General features: G+C 31.5%; 1 protein-coding gene across 14 annotated transcripts in view; it reads left to right on the plus strand.

The window, feature by feature from the left end:
• Positions 1 to 22106, plus strand: part of LOC132732000 (uncharacterized) — a 39658-nt gene that overhangs the window by 12343 nt on the left and 5209 nt on the right. For 3 of the 14 annotated variants that reach the window (XM_060718323.1, XM_060718330.1, XM_060718325.1), the window contains exons 5-11: positions 3323 to 3479; positions 4141 to 4339; positions 8517 to 8686; positions 9963 to 10054; positions 14681 to 14828; positions 17248 to 17268; positions 19046 to 19063. In XM_060718323.1, coding sequence (XP_060574306.1) covers positions 3323 to 3479; positions 4141 to 4339; positions 8517 to 8686; positions 9963 to 10054; positions 14681 to 14828; positions 17248 to 17268; positions 19046 to 19063 — 805 coding nt within the window. Of the gene's footprint in view, positions 1 to 406; positions 504 to 3322; positions 3480 to 4140; positions 4340 to 6148; positions 6316 to 8516; positions 8687 to 9962; positions 10055 to 12321; positions 12414 to 14680; positions 14829 to 15886; positions 15899 to 17247; positions 17269 to 19045; positions 19064 to 22106 lie in introns of all 14 variants that reach the window. The other 11 variants (XM_060718329.1, XM_060718333.1, XM_060718331.1 and 8 more) reach the window with 9 other exon arrangements.

Here is a 22106-nt window from a genome sequence, read left to right on the forward strand (position 1 = left end):
TTCAAACCAATTTATTGGGACTTTCATTCACTGTTTCAAACTCTTCTAAATACAAACTAACTCTCTAAGATCTTAGCAATGTGAAAAGACTTTATTGAATAGATCATTTAGAAATTTTAGTGTTGTTAAATATACAGTCAGTCCTGTTTTGAAAGAAAATTCCAGAGTATAAACTCTATTATAAAAGCAGTAACTAAAACAGCAGATTAACCTTCAATGTAAACAATCATAAACAATGTAAACAATCATGTTTTGAAATAGTACTTATAAAAAGATATTGATATCTATTTCAATTTGATTTTACTGGTCTTTTAGACTCAGGTTTGACTGTATATTTATATTGAAAATAATGACATCATTGATGACATCACTCAATATCAATGACATATTATAATTATTACATCAGAAAGAAGGAGAAGACAGATGTAGAGAATATGTTGCCAGGCAGCATCAAGCAAATGTTTAAAGAAAAAGAATATGATAAAAAGTTGTCAACTGAACAGGTTAAACTATCGCACAGTTTCTGGTTTTTATCCGGTGCATGGTATAAAATGTTTTGATTATGTTCTTGTGATCCACAGGCACTAGACACAATTAATTTACCCATATATGCTCATAATACTATATATAAAGAATATTTTATATATAGTATTATGAGCATATATGGGTAAAATAATTGTGTCTAGTGCCTGTGTTGTGATCTGAGGTGAGATCTCGGTTGATCTGGTGATGGTATTGCATTGTGTTTATGTTTGGTCAAAATATGACATTGTTATTTTCATAAAGGATTGTTGAATAGATGAAAGCACTAGAATGAAACTGTCTTATGATTTTCATTGTGGTATGTCACAGGTAACATGTTGGTGATATTGGTGATTGAATAAGTCATGTCTCTAGGTTCAGATTGGTGGAATGTTTGGTTGCATTGAATTGCACAAAATGTCTCTGTTTGTGATACTTTGGCATTGATCATTGAACTTAGTTTATTTACTATTCAAAATATATAATATCTTTTCAATAGCACTGACAGAAACAAATATGTTCATGTAATGTTTGCTCTGTCAATTTCAGTTATCAATATAATGAATTATAGAGGTTTACATTTTTCATTTCAAAGCTCAGAATAAGTACAAAAGTGATTATATTTGCAATTAGATTATGCACTATTCACAGGCAAATTATTTGTAAATGGGATAAGGGTTTCCTTGCTATAACTTTATAAATACTAAAGGTATTTATTTGTGGGTTTGTGTTTTAAAATGGCAGCAGACATTGAATGAACTGAAGACACTTTAAAATGAAATCTTCGGTTTTGATGAAATATACCTTCTTATGTCCATATAACACCCACCCTTAGAGCCCCCCAACCCACCACATTTTGTAGGAAAAAACCTCTCACCTTATAGATTTATAATCAATTATAAAAGAACAATAAAAAAAAAAATCCAAATATTTTCATTTAGAAAGAATAATAAATGACGCTCCAGTAATGTAAACACATTAAAATGATATCATCCTGTATTATAAATTAGATTATAATAATGAATAATGATTTGTATAATTAAATTATATCTTTGATCAACATACATGTATTTATAAGGACATTTTTAGCTTGACTATTCGATAAGAATAAGTAGAGCTATTGCAGTCACCCGAGCGTCGGCGTTGGCGTCGGCGTAACCACTTATGTTAAAGTTTTTGTAATAGTTCAAATATTTTCAAAGTCCATTGACATATGGCTTTGAAACTTTGCACACTTGTTCACCATCATGACCCCAACCTGTAGACAGGAGGAGGTAACTCTATCAAGCATTTTGACAGAATTATGCTCCTTTTTCGACTTAGAATTTACGTTAAAGTTTTTGTAATACCTCAAATATTTTCAAAATTCATTGGCATAAGGCTTTGAAACATGTTGAAATTTTATACTCTTCTTTGAGAGCATAATAGGACTCTCTCCAAGGCCTTTAACTGTTATATGGATTTAAAGAAAATTTTTGCCTTTTTCTTTACTTAGAAAATTTTACCTTTTAATCAAGGCTTTTTTTACTATCAAGCACTAAGAATAGTCGAGCGTTGCTGTCCTACCGACAGCTCTTGTTATAGTTCTAATTAGCACCCCCAACCCCCCCCCTTTTGAAAATATGCAAGCTCCAGGGGTGTTAAATAGAGATAGTACTGTAATCAAGCTAGCAGCAACCAATTATTAACTTCTAAATATTTCCTATAATGCCTTAGGGCTGAGCTTGCTTCAATTTTTTGGGGGCAATTTTCAAGATTTAATTGGGGACAGTTTCTGTTTTAAGAAAATAGATATGTTACCCCCCTTACACAGTGGGATTTTTATTCTCTGATGCATTCCATTAATTTTATATGTTCTAAAATATTCCAAGGTATAAGTTAACCCATTACTTCATGAGCATTTTGTGAAAAATGGCTGTTTTCATTGAAAAGTCTCCCATTACAAGTTCAAATTGCTATAAAACTATAAAAACTGCTTCAACACTAATCAAACTTGGCACAAATGTTGACTGGACCATTGCCCTTGCAACAACATGCTCAGGCTTAAATTTTCTGTTACCATGGCAATGAGGGGACATCTCAAAATTGCCAAAAATCACTATTTTGCATTGATTTTTTCCATCATAATTGATTTCAAAGTGCTGCAACTTCTCAATGGATTGAGATAGAGTCAAATGCTTTTCAGCGTTGGTTACACGTTACCTTATGATCAATCTGAGGTCATTTATAGCCTCTCACAAGTCCAAAATTTTCTTGGCGATGAGGGGGACTCCGCCCCCCTTCAAACCCCCCAAAACAGAAGGGGGCACATCCCCCTTCTGGCAACCCCCTGATGTATCTTTTGGTTGGGGGGCCGCGCCGAAAAAGTGGTCACTTTTTTAAACAACATTTCTCAAACAAAAACAAGTGTTGGGGGCCTAAATAAGGCATTTTTTCACCATTTGAGACAACAAAAAGGGGGGGGGGTGAAAAAGGCGTTAAAAGGCGTGTATATGAAGTAATGGGTTAAAGAAATAATTGTGTAAAGATCACAATCATACTCATGCTGATTTTGCGACTCTGTAGGAATGGTATTGCATGCATATATTTTGGTACAATGTCATTTGCTTATATACAAACATAGTGTAAAGACGTGCTAAATGTAGTGTTACAGTTATAATGGATTGGTCAATTAAAAATTATTCTTTTGCACTTTCAACACTCATCTTTATTTTGGGTATGTTATAAATAGAATATAGCATTTATATACAGTATTGAACTTACACTTATTCAATATATATCCTCTATATATGTGTTGTAGGAAGAATATCTGGAAGCTCTCAACAAGGAAGAAGTCTGTAAACAACATTTTACAGACTTACAAAAACAACATCAAGATTTAGAAAGGGAAGCAAATGTTCTTTTGAAGGATGCTGATGTATTGAAAAAGCTGTATGAGGAAAGAGATGGGTTATTATGTGAGAATAAATTTTCTGCATTTTTCTTTTCACTATTTAAACTATAAGATAAATACTGGTGATATCAGTACTTCACCACACAGGTGTTTTTCCTTCTGAAGCAGGGGTTGTTTTAAGGGCAGCTTCCATGCAGAAAAATTCTTTCAAATCATGGAGTTTTCCCCAAAAATTGAATTAACATCAAGTTTTTTCTCACCCTTTTGCAAAATATACCATATAATTTTCCCCAAAAATTAATGGCAGGGCTGCTTCCCCAACCTGTGAAAAAAAGCCCTGAATATCCTCCTTATACTGTCTTATATTTATAATAAACAGTTGTGATTGTATATATAGGTGTAATAGGAAGTTTGGTTGAGTGTTTTATGTGTCAGGCACCTGTGCTTCACCAGGCATTACAATTAGTGTAAGAAAAAATTCTGGGTTTGCATGCATGATCATATTTCCAAAACCCGCTGATTATAGAATTCTGTTGAACCAAGTGACTCATGGTCATAAGTGTAGGTTAATCACCAAGTCCCTTGTAATGCTTTTCACTCATTTCGGGCTAAGAATCACACAAAAAACAAATTTCAATTCAATTATGAGCATATTTCTTTATTATCATTTGTTTTAAAACAGAAAAATACTATTTTCAGTAATTTGTTATTTTTCTTGAATATAGCGGATATATTTGGTGGAGAATACGGAAGTGTAGAAGAAAATAAACTAGAGGCAAAGTTTGATGAACTAATGGACAAGAAACAGCGTGTCAGTGTGGCCAATTACAAATGGACTAATGCCCGTGTACTTCTACAACATGCTGTCAACCAGCTGGCTCATGCTGTCAGAAAATGGTCAGACTTAGACAGAATCCCTCCACAGTGAGTTAACTATCATATTATTACAATTGATGTGTTAGATCTCGATAGAGATGGAATATGAATGATTGTTTTTTAATTATTAAGAAAATGTTGTATTTCTATCAAAATCTGATCAAGTTTGTTGGTCCATTATTGAGTTATTGCACTTTCTTTTATATAGGCAGTCTTTAAGCTCATAATGAGAAAGAGAGGGTTGTCCTTCTTGGGTTTGCACTGGCACATTATGTTTACACTTGGCACTGGTTACAGTTTTTTGTGCATCTTCTTGTAAAAGTTCTTGTATCATTAAGATATTAGCTGATAACTACTTCATAATAGGTCACTGTTTAATTTGAGCATGATTTTGACAGACTTATGGCCCTTTGTGAAGTTAAAAAATTTCTGGTCAAATTTTTGCCTTAAGCACTGAAGGTTTTGAAACTTAATTAATACATATCTTCAAGATCATAATTATAGGTAACTTATATAAGGCCAATAACTCTGACCTAGATTTTATGGCTTTTTCCCTTCATTATCAAGGCTTATGTGTTTTACTATCAAGCACTGAGAATAGTGAAAGGCTGTCATACTAACAGCTCTCATATTGCAGGATATTATGTTTTTTGGTACAGGTTACACAATCATTGTGATTGCACATTAATACAAATGAAATAAAAAAGTGTTTGCTAATTTTTGCACATTTTTGTGTCAAAAATGTTTTCTTTTCTATGTTCAAATCTTGAAATTATAAATATAACATGTTACTCTTAAAAATGGGAAATTTATCAGCATCTACCATAAATACAAAACTATGAACATTTTATTGTAACAGTTCTTGAAACATTTGACATTTTATCAAAAGAACAGACAGTGTTTTTGAATTTCCCATACATTTCAAGAAATGACCTTGACCTATCTCGCTATAGCACCAATATTTCCAGAAATATCTGCCTCTTGAACCCAGAACTGACCATAAAACTGTTTAACTGTAATTTCTTATTTCTAGAGCTATTTACTTCACTTAAATGTTCCTTGTCATCATCTACATCAAATATGACCAAGGTTCATAAGTCTGGGAACGTTTTATTAGGAATTATCTACCCCTTGAACTCATAACTTTGTTAGAAATTATTTTCTTACTATTACTTCTTTTTTTTGAGGTATTTACACCAATCTTCATATACATATTTCATAGCACAGTGTTGCATCTAGAATTTCAAAATTATGGGGGATTGTCCCCCACCTAACTGAAAAATGTGAGGGACATGCATCTACCTAACAATATGATCGACATACCGAAAAGAATTCATTTATTTTATGTTTAGGCATTTTTGACAGCTATTGTCCGCTCAGCAAGGGAAATAGAAAAATAAAAAATTGACCAATACTAAGTGCGCATATCAAACCGTCAGTCAATACACAAGTGAGATTACGCCGTCAGCTGCTCCACACGATTTAGTACATATTTTAGTCATTACTGCGAAAATTAACTGAATTAAGTTGAAAAGATCATCAGATACGTGACTTGGTGCGCATTAACTGCATTAAAATGCACGATCTGCAAAAATTAGGCTATTACTGGCACAATTGTGCAGCCTAGATGCAACACTGAAATCAACATCCACATTAATATGGGTTTGAATAATTGGAGTATTATGGAGCAATAAAGTGCTGTCATACAACTTTTGTTTCTTCCAATATTTTTCCTAAATTTGTTTTGTTTGTTTACTCTTCTGGAGGATTGCACATTTTACATGGTGATTTTGTTCACTCATATATAGAGGTACAGGTTACACATGGTGATTTGGTTTTGCACGTTTTGTTTTGCAGACAAATGCAGGTGAAATATACAGCTGCCACTGAAACAAGAAATAACTTGATCGCAGCCGTTCAAAATGTTCAATCAACCCAAAGATATTTAAATACAATACAGTTCCCTTATTGTCAACCATGTGAAATGGAAACCCTTTCAAGGGCAGCTAACAATATATACACAGGTAAATTAAGGTCATGTTTTTATCATGAAGGGTTCGAAATGCAGCACTACTATAACCTGTTGAATTTTAAAATCAAGTTTGTCATTTGAATTTTCTTTTTAGAAAATGTGGTTTTGATAATTGACCAAGTTACAATTATGTTGAAGTTAATTTTAGAATTATATACTCATTGATAAAATAGATTGCAAGGATTTTCTATTAAATTCAAACTACTGGTTTGGTCTCTCAATTATACAGAAATTGGCTTTATAAAAAGGATGATTACAATTCCAATGTGTCTTTGTATGTTTGAGCTCCGGCAAAAACTTCAAAATAAGACCTTATATTGATTTTATTTACCTGTCAATTCTGATAATATTAATTATACGGCCGTGGGGGCCTTATTGACAGGTTAATTAAATCACATTATAAAAATATGCAAAATATATTTGATTTTGGAATGTCAGCTAATTGATGTAAAAGACAATTTCCATAAAAAATCCTTGCTATACAAAATTAAATGTTTCTGTTTTCATATAGGGGTATACAGTAAAGACCGTAGCTTGTACATTTAGTGTTACAGTGTATATTTAGTGTTATAGTGTTATTATACAAATATGGACTATTTAGCTGCTGAATATGATGTGATATGTACTGAAAAAATTAATATTGACTGAGGCGATAAAGAGTACAGCTAAAAAGTACATATCTGTTTTATTATATAATTTATAAATAGCTTTTATATTGCTTATTAAATCTGCCATTGCCTACATCGGAAATCAACATTTTTCAGCTTGTCTAATTTTTCCATAAATTGGCCCTTTCTTTTAAATGAACGCATTAGCAAGCTTATTCTTAGTGTTCTTTAAAATGTAAAGACAGTAACTAAAATAGACTAATTTGACTCTTATTTACAAATCATCCAACATTTTTTTTTGGAGAATAATATATAACAGCCAAGTTAGCATGACGTCATGTCATAATCTCGCGTCTTTTTTTAGAAGAAACACCAGTGAATATACTCTGAAAATCTATTTTTAGGAGAAAAAAACAATGAATGTAGTCTGATATTGACCTGGTATTTTTTACAAAAAGTTGCTTGCTTAGCCAATCAGTGAAAGGCATTTCAAAGCTATTTATAGATTATATAATAATTAGTGTTATAGTGTACATTTGTACATTAAATGCACATTATGCCTCAAAAACTTTTTTTTAGATTTTTAAAAAAAAGTTTCTTCCTCAGAAAAGGCAAACATGAATTTTAAAATGTTTAAATGATGGTTAGATGCTTGTATCCTGAAGAAATTTGTGATAAATGTGAATTTATTTGTTGTAAATGTAGCAAAATGTAAACAAAGTAGTATTTAAACTTCCATACAAAATACTTATTCACTATAAATACTTTTTGCTAAAAAGCAACAGATGAGAAAGATGGTTCCGGTAATTGGTCAATAAATTGAACACCAAAGTTTAAAAGCTTTTGAGAAATAAAAATAAAAACATTTTTGAGGGATAATGGGCATTTAAGTGTTATTATAATAAGTGTACATTAAGTGTTATTACATACATTTGCATATTTAGTGTTATAGTGTACATTAAGAGAAGTAGTGTACATTTGTATATTTAGTGTTAGTGTACTTGTGTACATTTAGAGAACTAGTGTACATTTGTATATTTAATGTTATAGTGTACATTTGTACATTTAGTGTTAGAGTGTACATTTGTACATTTAGTGAAATAGTGTACATTTGTACATTTATTGTAAAAGTGTACATTTGTATATTTGTTGTTAAAGCGTACAATTGTACATTTAGTGTTATATACAATGGATAACTTCAAATGTAAAGAGAGACAGGTCTTTTATACAAATTGAGTAGTTTATAGTTAAAGAAATTTCTGTACAATTTGAAGATATGGGTTAAATGAATCTAAATTGCTTTAAACTTGTTATGGCACTTGAAGAAATAAATATCAACCTTTACCTGAGATACTGGACTAGTCTTGTATTGAATTTGGGGTTGTCAGTTGCTCTGGTAATGAGATAGTTTAATGTCATTATGGCTGATTTGCGTGTTTTATCTCCGCGCCCTCCATTTTTAACTTATTAATTCTTGACTTTTTGCTTTGCGTGGTCGCGGGGCGAAAACACGATTGTCACAAATCAGCCACCATATCATGTTGCTATTATAATATATATAAGTGTATTACTTATAATTTATCAGTGAGACTACAATTAAATACTGTTGTGCGACGGAAGCCCGGAACAACAATATTGCAGCTTGTAGTAATGTGAAGAGTTGCCACAAATACCTTGGTGACAAAATAGATTTCCCATATCTGAAGCCAAATGAAATAGAAACTCTGGAACGTGCCACTGCAAATATCTACACTGGTATACAAATGCACTAGATTATGTGTTTTAATGTTCTTTATAAGTTTTCAAGAGCACCCTGTGAGAGATTCTGATGTCAGCCACTGTCTCCTCAGACTCTATATAAAACAAATCAAATAAAAGAAATACTGCAACAAGAAAATTACATAAAAAAATTACATTAATTGAAATTACTTAATACTGGATCCCATAAGTCATCAAGGCAAATTATCTATTTAACAAATTAAATTTTTTATTACATTTTCAGAGCAATAGGTCAAAGGTCACTTGGGACATGTTATTATTAAAAATAATAAAACTGGCCATTAAATCAAAGTGCATTGACCTATAACTCTGAACTTTAGATGCACCTAGATGCATTCTTTTTGAGGGGGGTCAAAAGGTCAAAGTCACTGAGACCTGTAATAAAAACTATTCATAATTTAAAGTTAATTGAGCTAGGGGCTTCAAACTTTGTACTTGTATGTGTATGCACTTTGCAGTTGTTATGTCCATTTTAGGTTATTACGGTAGGTCACTTGGTACTTAAATAAACAAATATTAAACTGGCTGCATATCCCTGGGAACTTCAAACTTTGTATGTTGTTGCACCATCTTGAGTTTTACATGCTACACCTATTTTTAGGTCAAAAGGTAAAGGTCAAGGACATTGTGATCTTTAACTCAAATTGTGTGTTTATTAAGAAAGAATGCAGTTAACTATCTAGCACTTAGCCAAATGGAGTGCACTGTTCCTCTGTGTCGTAGTGAGACAGCTCTTGATAATCATTTATGAAGTTTGCATTAATGTGAACAATTTAACATGAGGATGGTTACAAAATATGGCTTCATTTTATAGTGAAGGTGAACAAGGAATATTAAGTAGTAAACTATGAAATATCGAATTACAGTACATTTGTACTTTATGAGAATGGACTCTTTTTCACTTTTTGCTGCATAAACATGTAGAACAAACCTTAGTAACTTAATGAAATAAATGAAATAAGGTTATTTGTGACATATCTTTTTATATTTAGATAGATATAAAGCTCATAATAACATTTCTTATTGTTAAGTCATTATACATCAGGTCATAATGACATGTTTGTTTGTTATAAGATAAATTATAATGCTGAATTTTAGTGATCTTGCATCCTAAAGATAAATTATAATGCTGAATTTTAGTGATCTTGCATCCTACTAATGAATCAAATAACGGGGCAGAATGTTGTTTATGCTGTACAATGGTGGAGGTATGAAGATTAGATATAAATTTATAATTCAATTTTAAATATAGATATGCTGACACCGTCAAGATGCAAGCATGCGTTTCAGTGCTATGACATCACATGGAAACGAGCTACAGCTCTCCTGCAATGGTTTGATAATGTATGTCATTCACTATGTGTGATTTACCGATGTGATTTACCGGTTTTCTTTTTCAGATGATTGGATATGGTTTCATGAATGCTGTGTTTTTTTTGTGTGTGTTTTTTTGCTTTGTTATGAAGACAAGGTTGTAGAGTTTGTTTTTAGCTCTGCTATAAATTAAGAAATATAACATTAATGCTGTGTCACAAACTGTTTCATTCTGAAAATACTGTGAAATCATGTTAATTTATGAATTTTATAGAAAACAAACTCCTAGAAATGTGTTACAACTTTTAGATCTATACCAAAAAACATCTTTCGGCAAAAATCTCTGTTAAAAATCTATTTAAAAAAAAACCTTTTAATTTAAAGTATTGCTTAAAGTGACATTTTGCCATCCAAAGGTATATAGTGAGTGAATGGGTGAAAATCAAAATAAGTTCATTTTGCCATAATTTCTTTATTTTAATAATTAAGTCTGCATAAACAATAAATAATGCACAGATCCAAACGAAATTTCTGTAAATATCCATTAGAAATTACCTATCACGCTTAGTTTATTGAAAGAATGGGGCAGTTTTTAGCTCGACTTTTCTATGAAAAGGGGAGCTATCCTACTCGCCCCGGCGTCGGCGTCGGCGTCGGCGTTGGCGTCACACCTTGGTTAAGTTTTTCGTACCACCCCACTTTATTTCAGAAGTATTACAAGTATGGCTTTGAAACTTACCATACTTGTTCACCATCATAACCTCCATCTACAGACAAGAGTACATAACTCTGTCAAGGTTTTTGACAGAATTATGGCCCTTTTTTGACTTAGAAAGTGTATTGAGCTTGGTTAAGTTTTTTGTACCACCTCACTTTATTTCAAAACCATTGGAGGTATTGCTTTGAAACTGACCATACTTGTTTACCATCACGACCTTCATCAACAGACAAGAGGACATAACTCTGTCAAGGTTTTTGACAGAATTATGCCCTTTTTGACTTAGAAAATACATTGAATATGGGTAAAATCCACTTATTGCCTTAACCCTTTGAGATATTGCTTTGAAACTTTTAATGCTATTTCACATCATTACCCCCATCTGTACGCAAGAGAAGGTAACTCTGTCAAGGATTTTTTTAAAAATTAAGGCCTTTTATCGACTTAGAATCTTGGTTAAGTTTTTAGTACCAGTCCACTTTTTGACTGAACTGTTTGAGATATTAATTTGAAAGTTGGAATACTTGTTTACAATCATGATTCCCAAACATGTCCAGGAGAAGGTAATTCTGTCAAAGATTTTATTTGAATTATGGCCCTTAACTGTCAATGTTTTGTATTATAGGCAAGCACTAAAAAACTTAAAAAATCTAAAAAAATTCATTCCTATCCACTGAACCTGCAGTGTTCAAGGGTATCACACAATTCAGTAAAATAATTCTTCACTAAATATCTTAATGCTCATGGCCATTGTTCACTTTAAAAATACAGAGATTCTTGTATTGCCTTTTACTGCAAAAACTTTTTTTATTGGCAAGCAATAAAAAAGTCGAGCGCGCTGTCTTACGGACAGCTCTTGTTTTAAATGTTAGGCAGATTTATAATTTTATCCTTAACATTTTTAATATCAACTGTTGGTCAAACACCATTTTGACTGTCAATGTTTTGAAATGTAAAGTCAATTCCGCTCAACTTGACTATGAAAATATGAGCATAATGTCACTTTAACTTCATTCAAAGAAATACCTTTTAATAAAACATATGCTTAATTTGAGTGAAATTAATGATAAAAAAATAATTTTGACTTGGATTATTTTGTACTGGTTAATGTTTTTGTTAAGGTTTAATAATTGCTCAAAAAACTATCAAATTGAAAGATTTACAATAAACTGGGATTATTTGTTCACTATAAAAAAAAGAAAGCATTTCTGCTAAATTATCTCCCTTTTTATATCTAACTAACTTTCTCAAAACAACCATCATTTACCCACAAGGGCAAGTAATTCTACCAAACATTTTTGTGAAATTATGTTCCTTGTTTACTTTATTTTTATCATACTATCGACAGCACAGAGGAAAGTGTTCGAGCACTGCTTCTGGGACATCTCATTTTGAGATTGCTTGATTTGATTATTTCAATTATCATCCACGAACATTTTTGAAAAACTAAGAATATCAAATTTTCTTATGAAGATATTCCATGATTTCACAGTATTCTATCAACATTTTGATGCACATAGTTTATACGTTTTCTTTTCTGGTATTTTCATGGGTTTTGCTTTACACAATTTTCTCACAGATATGGTGGATAAGGGACGGCACAAACACGCATTTACATGTTATGAAGTCACATATAAAAGGGCTGCGGCACTACTGCAATGGTTTGACAATGTAAGATATCATTTCAACTTTCATCTGATAAAATTAACTTCAGTATGAACCAGTGCATAGATAACAATTTATAATACTGCACGTTTGTAATATTGCTTTTCATTGGATAATCATGGTGTTTATAAAGTTTTATATACACGGCTACTGTCGATTCATGAAGAAATCTTACCTTTTCTCTAAAGATTGATGCTAGCTGTATTATAAATTCGTTATAAAGATTGTTGACAGGATATATGGCTGTATATAAACAGCTGTTTGCAATATAACCCGAGCTGTTATATTTACAAACAACTGTTTATATTACTAAGGGCCATATAACCTGTCAGCAATCATTATAACTAATAATATAAGGTTATTTAGGTTACACTGTAATTCAAGTCACTGAGAGTTATTGGAGCACTTAAAGCTTTGTTCTAGACATGATAAATTTGTTTTCTTTTTTTTTAGCTCACCTGTCACAAAGTGACAGGGTGAGCTTTTGTGATCGCCTTTCTTCCGGCGTCCGTCCGGCGTCCGCCCGTCATCCATAAACTTTTACTTTAAATGACATCTCCTCATAAACCACTAAGCCAATTTCATCCAAACTTCACAGGAATGTTTCTTTGGTGGTCACCTTTTAAAATTGTTCAAAGAATTTAATTCCATGCAGAACTCTGGTTGCCATGGCAACCAAAAGAAAAAACTTTAAATATCTTCTTCTATAAAACCCAAAGAGCTAGAGCTTAGATATTTGGCATGAAACATCTTCTAGTGAGTGTCTACCAAGTTTGTTCAAATAAAAGCCCTGGGGTCAAAATTGGCCCCGCCCAAGGGGGTCATTGATTTTCCCTATATGCATATAGTAAAATCTTAAAAAATATTCTTTTAAAGAACCCAAAGTGCTAGAGCTAAGATATTTAGCATGAAACATCTTCTAATGGGTGTCTACCAAGTTTGTTCAAATAAAAGCCCTGGGGTCAAATTTAGCCCCGCCCCAGGGGGTCATTGATTTTCCCTATATGCATAAAGTAAAAACTTAAAAAATCTTCTTTTAAAGAACCCAAAGAGCTAGAGCTAAGATATTTAGCATGAAACATATTCTTATGGATGTCTACCAAGTTTGTTCAAATAAGAGCCCTGGGGTCAAAATTGGCCCCGCCCCGGGGGTCATTGATTTTCCTTATATGTGTATAGCAAAAACTTCTTTGAAAAAAACCAAATAGCTAAAGTCTAGATACTAAGCATGAAACATCTTCTAGTGAGTGTCTACCAAGTTTGTTCAAATTAAAGCCCTGGGGTCAAAATTGGCCCCGCCCCGGGGGTCATTCATTTTCCTTATATGTGTATAACACATATGTGTAAAGAAAAAACTTGACCAGCTAGACCTTAGATGTTTAGCATGAAACATCTTCTAATAGGTGCCTACCAAGTTTGTTCAAATAAAAGCCCTGAGGTTTAAACTGGCCCCACTCCGGGGGCCTATATACAGGTGAGCGACTTCAGGGCCATCATGGCCCTCTTGTTTAGGTTATGTAAAGCATTGTAAATAGATTTCTAGGCCATTTTAAAAGCTATAAACTCTTGATGCCAAGCTGTGAAGGTCACTTGCAGTAGGACTTGAATCTCACAAGGGTATATGGCCCTTTATAACTTAGAGCTAGCCTTTTATTTCAAGTCAGAACATCATATTGGCCTACCTTGATAATTTTTAATCAAAACTGATAAGACATTACATAATATCATTATAGTATTTTAATGTCATCATACCTTATAAAGATGTTATTTACAATGTTAAAAAGCTTGACACAATCTCAGTTTTTGTGGGCTTTGTCTCAGAGTAAGTAAAAATACCAAATTAATTTTTGCTCATATTTTGAGGTACATAATTTTAAGAAGCTTCAATTGGTTTCAGTTATGGCAGGGTATATCAATTAAACAAATTTCTTTGTTTTTTTTATGCTACAAATTGTTCTAATTCATCTTCAATTACTAAAAGATCCATTACCTACCATAAGCTATGAACTTCTGTAAGCTACAAACTACTGTAAACTATGAACTACTGTAAGCTATGAACTTCTGTATGTAAGCTTTAAGCTACTGTATACTATGAACTACTGTAAGCTATGAACTAATGTGAGCTGCTGTAGCCTATGAACTATTGTAAGCTATGAACTACTTTAACTTATGAACTGTTATAAGCTATAAACTACTGTAAGCCATGAACTACTATAACCTATCAATTATGGTAAGCTATGAACTACTTTAAGTTATGAACTATTACATTCAAGGTTATTCAAGGCACCATTCAGAAAGATCTGAAAAAGGTAACAGAAGAGGTCAAAAAGGTTGAGAAAGATTTACGGGCAGAAAGAATAAAGTTGATCAGAGATAAAGTGGCAGAAAGTGGTGGAGACGTGGGAGGTTTAACTGATGCAGGTAAAATCATGGACATCTTGTTTATTTCATCATTATTTAATTGATAATTGAACTGTTCTATGATTACAAAAAAATTATTTCCGATTTTTTTAAGTTGCTTTAAAGCTGCATGACTCAAGATAAATGCTTATTTCTAACACGGTTTTCTGAAGAAAAAAATACTGATTATGATATTGGTGAATGTTTGTTTCTAATTGGTAGGTAGGGATAAAAAATTTCTCTTGTGTGGGCATCTCTACATTTCTTGACAGATTTCAGCCAAATTTCCACAGAAGTATTGTAACAAAAGGGTTAATTCAGACATATTTTGCATAAATTTTTCAATGTTTTATGTATTGTAAATATGTATACATTTTTTTAGAAAATTAAAGCCTGATGTCTATAAAAAATAACAAATTGTGATTTTCTTTTGTAACAAAAATTATGTTTTTTGTTTGTTTATTTATTGAACATTATTTATAAAGATGGTACAATTACACATTACTCTAAAGTTGTAATTTCTTGAAACTATGTTAGTTCATCTTGAAATTAATTGTCAGATAACCATGGCTGAACCATTAACATTTAATTGTATCAGCCATGGGATTTCTGGCCGACACCCAGTGAATAGGAAGTGTGTCAAAGACAGGTATTTCATTGGTCGCATCACAATTTCATGAGGCAATTAAAACCATTGAAAACGCTCATTCTATAGGACATTCAGTATTACAGACAAACTTGTGGCAACCAATTAAATTCAGCTGTGAAACATTCAATATTAACCAATTAAGTTCAGTAGTAAAAATGTGAACGATAATCAGCAAAAAAAGCATAGAAAATTTACTGTTACTGATAGTTTTTACCTTTGCCATTGAAGAATATAAATTTTGTTTAACATGATTTCATTAATTGTGCACACCTGTTACTAATCTTGAGACATGCTGCTTTAAATCACAAATAGCTTACTTGTTAGGCCCTAAAGGAATGCACTTTTGAAAAATTGATTTCAGGTATAATTTTGTATATATTAAAGTGGGTGGTTTCAAAGTAAAATAACTTGATTTTTTTTTACATGCCAGAAATGATGCCAGGTATAGTAACCTATGTTTCCGTCAATATACACAAGTTACCTATCTCTCACACACTCCCCCTTTTGTTTGCTATATCACCTTTGTATTCAAGTATTTAGCTTGCTAGAACAATGCTTCAAAGTGAGCTTTCTATATGATAGACGGATACTCCAGCTTTAACAAAAACTGTTCCCATTCAGTAACATTAACTTTGTATTTGTCTTTTCTCAAAAACTGCAAGAACTAGGCCGGTATACCAAAACCAAGTTTATTAATAACAACTACTGTAAATAAAAAGTCAATTATTCAACTTCATGGCATTAATCATAGGGTGTGTCATGTAAGAACTTGGTAAATAAAATAATTGCATGGTTCTTGTTTGTTTCTTTAATACATAATGTATTTATTATGGTGAGTTAACATACACCATATATTGCCCTGGTTGTTGTGGATGTTATGTTATATCTGTTGCTTTCATAGACTGTTTGAAAAATGCTAACTTCACCCGCTATTATACATTAAAGGTGTACTACATAGGGAATCTTTTCTTCTTTTTTTTCAATTGACAAAAAACAATTTCAGTTTGGAACTAAATTGGGGAAAATATTTTCTTAAGGGCTTTTAATTAATTGGAATGAAGATTTCATTTTTGGAGATTTTTTAATGTGCAAAAAAAGAAAATCAAGTTTTAGTGCTCGCCAATTTTTTTAAGCCAATCACCGACGAGGATTTTTCAAATTTTCAGGTTACAAATCTTAATAGAACAGATTTTATATATTAAAAACTGGACGTTTTATATTATAAAACGCAAGTGGGCGGATCACTAAGCCGGTTAGAGTGCATATTGGATGTTCTTCGTAAATAAGAAAGCTACAGTCGCTTCGCAAGCTCCGCTCCTTTTTAGCTTTCTTATTTACGAAGAACACCCAATATGCACTCTAACCTATACTTGGAAAAGATTTATTTCAGAAAACATAATTTAATTCAGGAAAAATATTTTTATTGGGAAAATCTAATGAATTTATAGCAATTTCACCTATTACATGTATACCATATATGTCATGTTGAAAAAAAATAAGAATCAGTTGTGTGTCATAGAAAGAATCAAAGAGTTTTTACTCCTGTTCAGTCAGAAAAGGTGATAAATGTGACATTGGTTTGATAGCTAGACTAACATAGAGATATTGAGAAAACTATGCCATCCTACTTCGAAATGAGGCTACTAGGCTAGGCCTTGCTTTTACTATTTTATAATTATGATTGTTTGAAATTATATTGATGATTCAATGTCCATTGGTTTATATTTAAAACATAAAATAATTATATAAATAAATGTTTGTTATTGCAAATTTCTGCTACAATTTCTTCAGATTCAGATATACCCTGCAATAGTAAGTTATAACAGTACTTACAGTTCACCTTTCCCCTTAGTCATCATAATTTGTAATACAATATAAGTTTTAACTTGAAAACTAGAAAGACAGTAAGGTATGGGGAATATGGGATGGTTGTCTAGTTTTATGTTCAAATTTAGCTTTTGTATTATTATGAGACAGTGTAGTATTCCTTGTAAAGTCAATACCCAGTGTTGTGTATCCATTATTTCTTTATATACAGTCAAACCTTTCATTAAATATCACAATATAATTTTGGTTGAATCCTTAGATCTTGTTAATATCATGTGTCAATGAAAAAAGAAAAAATTAACATGATTTAAATTTTCAAAGAAAGATAAAAATATTCCTGTTAAAAAAAGAATATTTTCATTCTACTATATCATCTGAATTGTTTTCGTTTTTTAGCTCACCTGAGCATAACATGCACAAGGTGAGCGATAATTGTTGATTACCCTGTGTTTGTTATCCATCGTTAATATTTTGCTACACACAAACAACATCTTGTTCCAGTAGTTTTGCTAATAATGCTTAGATTGGTCTTCTACAAAGACTTGGTTGTCCTTTACATAAGTTGCTGACAAGATGGCTGCCAGAGCTAAAAATAGAATCAAATTTTTATACCCAGAACATAAATATTTTGTATAAAGGATAATCTTAAGGTTCTATACAAAATGTTATTTTTATATCATTCTCTATTGGTTAAAATTATCTGTGCTTTGTTTACAAAGTTATGTCCCTTAGTGCAACAGATATCAGGTGAGCCAGTATGGCTACCGTGGCCTTATTCTTCTAAAACTATGATCTTGAACAAATATTAAATGGTATTTCAATGCAAGTTTGACTGTAGATAAAAGATTTGTTCTCGTATCTTAAATCATGTTCATTTCAATTCTTTTTTTTTGTCATGTATATAGATAACTGAACCCTCATGTTCTAAATTGAAATTATAAATGTAAAATTGACATGTTTAATCACAAAAAATACATGCCTATATTGTGCCTGTTATATGTTGATGTCAATGGACATTGTAATAATCATTGAGTATTGATGATGCAAATAAAGCAAATATTTTTATAATCTACACATGAAAAAGTCATTTAATGAAATTATAATAATGAATTTATTTCATGTATGGTCAGTTTATCATGCAAGACTTGTACTATCCCAGATAATTTATATAGCATTATATATTATACAAATATGGACATTTTAGCTACATGTTGTGAATATATTGTACATTTACATTATTTTAGCTACATATGTTGTGAATATATTGTACATTTACATTATATTCACCAGCTAAAAAGTTTATATTTGTTTTATTGTATAATTTATAAGTAGCTGATCAAATCTTCCTCTAAACACAATGCAAAAGACATTTCTTCAGTTGTTTTTTTTTTTAAATAATTTGGCTATAATTTTTATAAAGAACACATGGGAACACTAAATTTGTGTAATGTTTCCAAGTACTTATAAGGATGCCAACAATAATATACTACTTTGTCTTTTACTTATACATTTCTCTAATCATATCCTTGTGTACTTTGGCAATTTTCTAGAAAATCTATTTTTAGGGATAAATTGTAACCCAGTAAAAGTACATGAAATTGACCTGTTAATTATTTTAAGAAAAAATATTATGTCCTATAACCAATCAGGAAAAGTCTTTTTAAAGCTATTTATAGATTGTATAATAAAACTGTTGTAGCATTAGAATTGTTGTTTCCCAGCATGTTGTATAGTTACCTTCCCTTTTTTTACAAATTTTCAGGTTTAAAAGGCTTAACAGGTAAAATTATTGCACAGGAAAAAAAAGATAATTTTTCACTGCACTCACATCATTTAGGAAAAATTGACTGCTGTTTACTAATGTAGCAATTTTCAGATAAAAAAGCCCTCGGACACTGTATAGATTTTTGATGATATTAGTTAGAAATTAACTGACTAATTAACTAGACTATTAACAAATTAATTCATATGTCAAAATTAACCAATTATACAGCATAGCAATATTGATTCATATGTCAAAATTAACCAGTTTTACAGTATAGCAATGTTGATTCATGTGTCAAAATTAACCATTTTTACAGTATAGCAATGTTGATTCATATGTCAAAATTAACCATTTTAACAGCATAGCAATGTTGATTCATGTGTCAAAATTAACCATTTTAACAGCATAGCAATGTTGATTCATGTGTCAAAATTAACCATTTTACAGTATAGCAATGTTGATTCATATGTCAAAATTAACCATTTTAACAGCATAGCAATGTTGATTCATATGTCAAAATTAAGCATTTTTACAGCGTAGCAATGTTGATTCATGTGTCAAAATTAACCAGTTTTACAGTATAGCAATGTTGATTCATATGTCAAAATTAACCATTTTAACAGCATAGCAATGTTGATTCATATGTCAAAATTAACCAGTTTTACAGCATAACAATGTTGATTCATGTGTCAAAATTAACCATTTTTACAGCATAGCATTGTTGACTCATGTGTCAAAATTAACCAATTATACAGCATAGCAATGTTGATGCATATGTCAAAGCTAACCATTTTTACAGCATAGCAATGTTGATTCATTTGTCAAAATTAACCATTTTTACAGCCTAGCAATGTTGATTCATTTGTCAAAATTAACCATTTTTACAGCCTAGCAATGTTGATTCATTTGTCAAAATTAACCATTTTTACAGCCTAGCAATGTTGATTCATTTGTCAAAATTAACCATTTTTACAGCCTAGCAATGTTGATTCATTTGTCAAAATTAACCATTTTTACAGCCTAGCAATGTTGACTCAAATGTCAAAATTAACCAATTATACAGCATAGCAATGTTTATTCATATGTCAAAATTAACCAGTTTTACAGCATAGCAATGTTGATTCATATGTCAAAATTAACCATTTTTACAGCATAGCAATGTTGATTCATATGTCAAAATTAACCAGTTTTACAGTATAGCAATGTTGATTCATATGTCAAAATTAACCATTTTAACAGCATAGCAATATTGATTCATATGTCAAAATTAACCATTTTTACAGCATAGCAATGTTGATTCATATGTCAAAATTAACCAGTTTTACAGTATAGCAATGTTGATTCATATGTCAAAATTAACCATTTTAACAGCATAGCAATATTGATTCATATGTCAAAATTAACCATTTTTACAGCATAGCAATGTTGATTCATGTGTCAAAATTAACCATTTTTACAGTATAGCAATGTTGATTCATATGTCAAAATTAACCATTTTAACAGCATAGCAATGTTGATTCATGTGTCAAAATTAACCAGTTTTACAGTATAGCAATGTTGATTCATATGTCAAAATTAACCATTTTAACAGCATAGCATTGTTGACTCGTGTGTCAAAATTAACCAATTATACAGCATAGCAATGTTGATTCATATGTCAAAATTAACCAGTTTTACAGCATAGCAATGTTGATTCATATGTCAAAATTAACCATTTTTACAGCATAGCAATGTTGATTCATATGTCAAAATTAACCATTTTTAGCTCGACTATTCGCAGAATAATCGAGCTAATGCAGTCACCCATTTGTCGGCGTCGGCGTCGGCGTCCCTGTGGTTAAGTTTTTGTATGTAAGCTGGTATCTCCATAACTACTGAAGGGAATGGATTGAAACTTCACACACTTGTTCTCTGTGATTATCTAAGATGATTGGCACAAGTCCCATAACTCTGAATTGTTTTATTTCATAATTATGCCCCTTTTTCGACTTAGAAAATCTTGGTTAAGTTTTTGTATGTAAGCTGGTATCTCCATAACTACTGAAGGGAATGGATTGAAACTTCACACACTTGTTCTCTGTGATTATCTAAGATGATTGGCACAAGTCCCATAACTCTGATTTGCTTTTTTACATAATTATGCCCCTTTTTCGACTTAGAAATTCTTGGTTAAGTTTTTGCGTGTAAGCTGGTATCTCCATAACTACTGAAGGGAATGGATTGAAACTTCACACACTTGTTCTCTGTGATTATCTTAGATAATTGGCACAAGTCCCATAACTCTGATTTGCTTTTTTACATAATTATGCCCCTTTTTTGACTTAGAAATTCTTGGTTAAGTTTTTGCATGTAAGCTGGTATCTCCATAACTACTGAAGGTAATGGATTGAAACTTCACACACTTGTTCTCTCTGATTATCTTAGATGATTGGCACAAGTCCCATAACTCGGATTTGCTTTTTAACTTAATTATGCCCCTTTTTCGACTTAGAAATTTTTGGTTAAGTTTTTGCGTGTAAGCTGGTATCTCCATAACTACTGAAGGGAATGGATTGAAACTTCACACACTTGTTCTCTCTGATTATCTTAGATGATTGGCACAAGTCCCATAACTCAGATTTGCTTTTTAACATAATTATGCCCCTTTTTCGACTTAGAAATTTTTGGTTAAGTTTTTGCGTGTAAGCTGGTATCTCCATAACTACTGAAGGGAATGGATTGAAACTTCACACACTTGTTCTCTCTGATTATCTTAGATGATTGGCACAAGTCCCATAACTCGGATTTGCTTTTTAACATAATTATGCCCCTTTTTCGACTTAGAAATTTTTGGTTAAGTTTTTGCGTGTAAGCTGGTATCTCCATAACTACTGAAGGGAATGGATTGAAACTTCACACACTTGGTCTCTGTGATTATCTAAGGAGATTGGTACAAGTCCCATAACTCTGAATTGTTTTATTTCATAATTATGCCCCTTTTTCGACTTAGAAAATCTTGGTTAAGTTTTTGTATGTAAGCTTGTATCTCCATAACTACTGAAGGGAATGTATTGAAACT

Source organism: Ruditapes philippinarum, unplaced genomic scaffold, assembly GCF_026571515.1.
Source record: "Ruditapes philippinarum isolate M1 unplaced genomic scaffold, ASM2657151v2 ctg3128_1_1_1_1, whole genome shotgun sequence".
Lineage (NCBI taxonomy): Eukaryota > Metazoa > Mollusca > Bivalvia > Venerida > Veneridae > Ruditapes > Ruditapes philippinarum.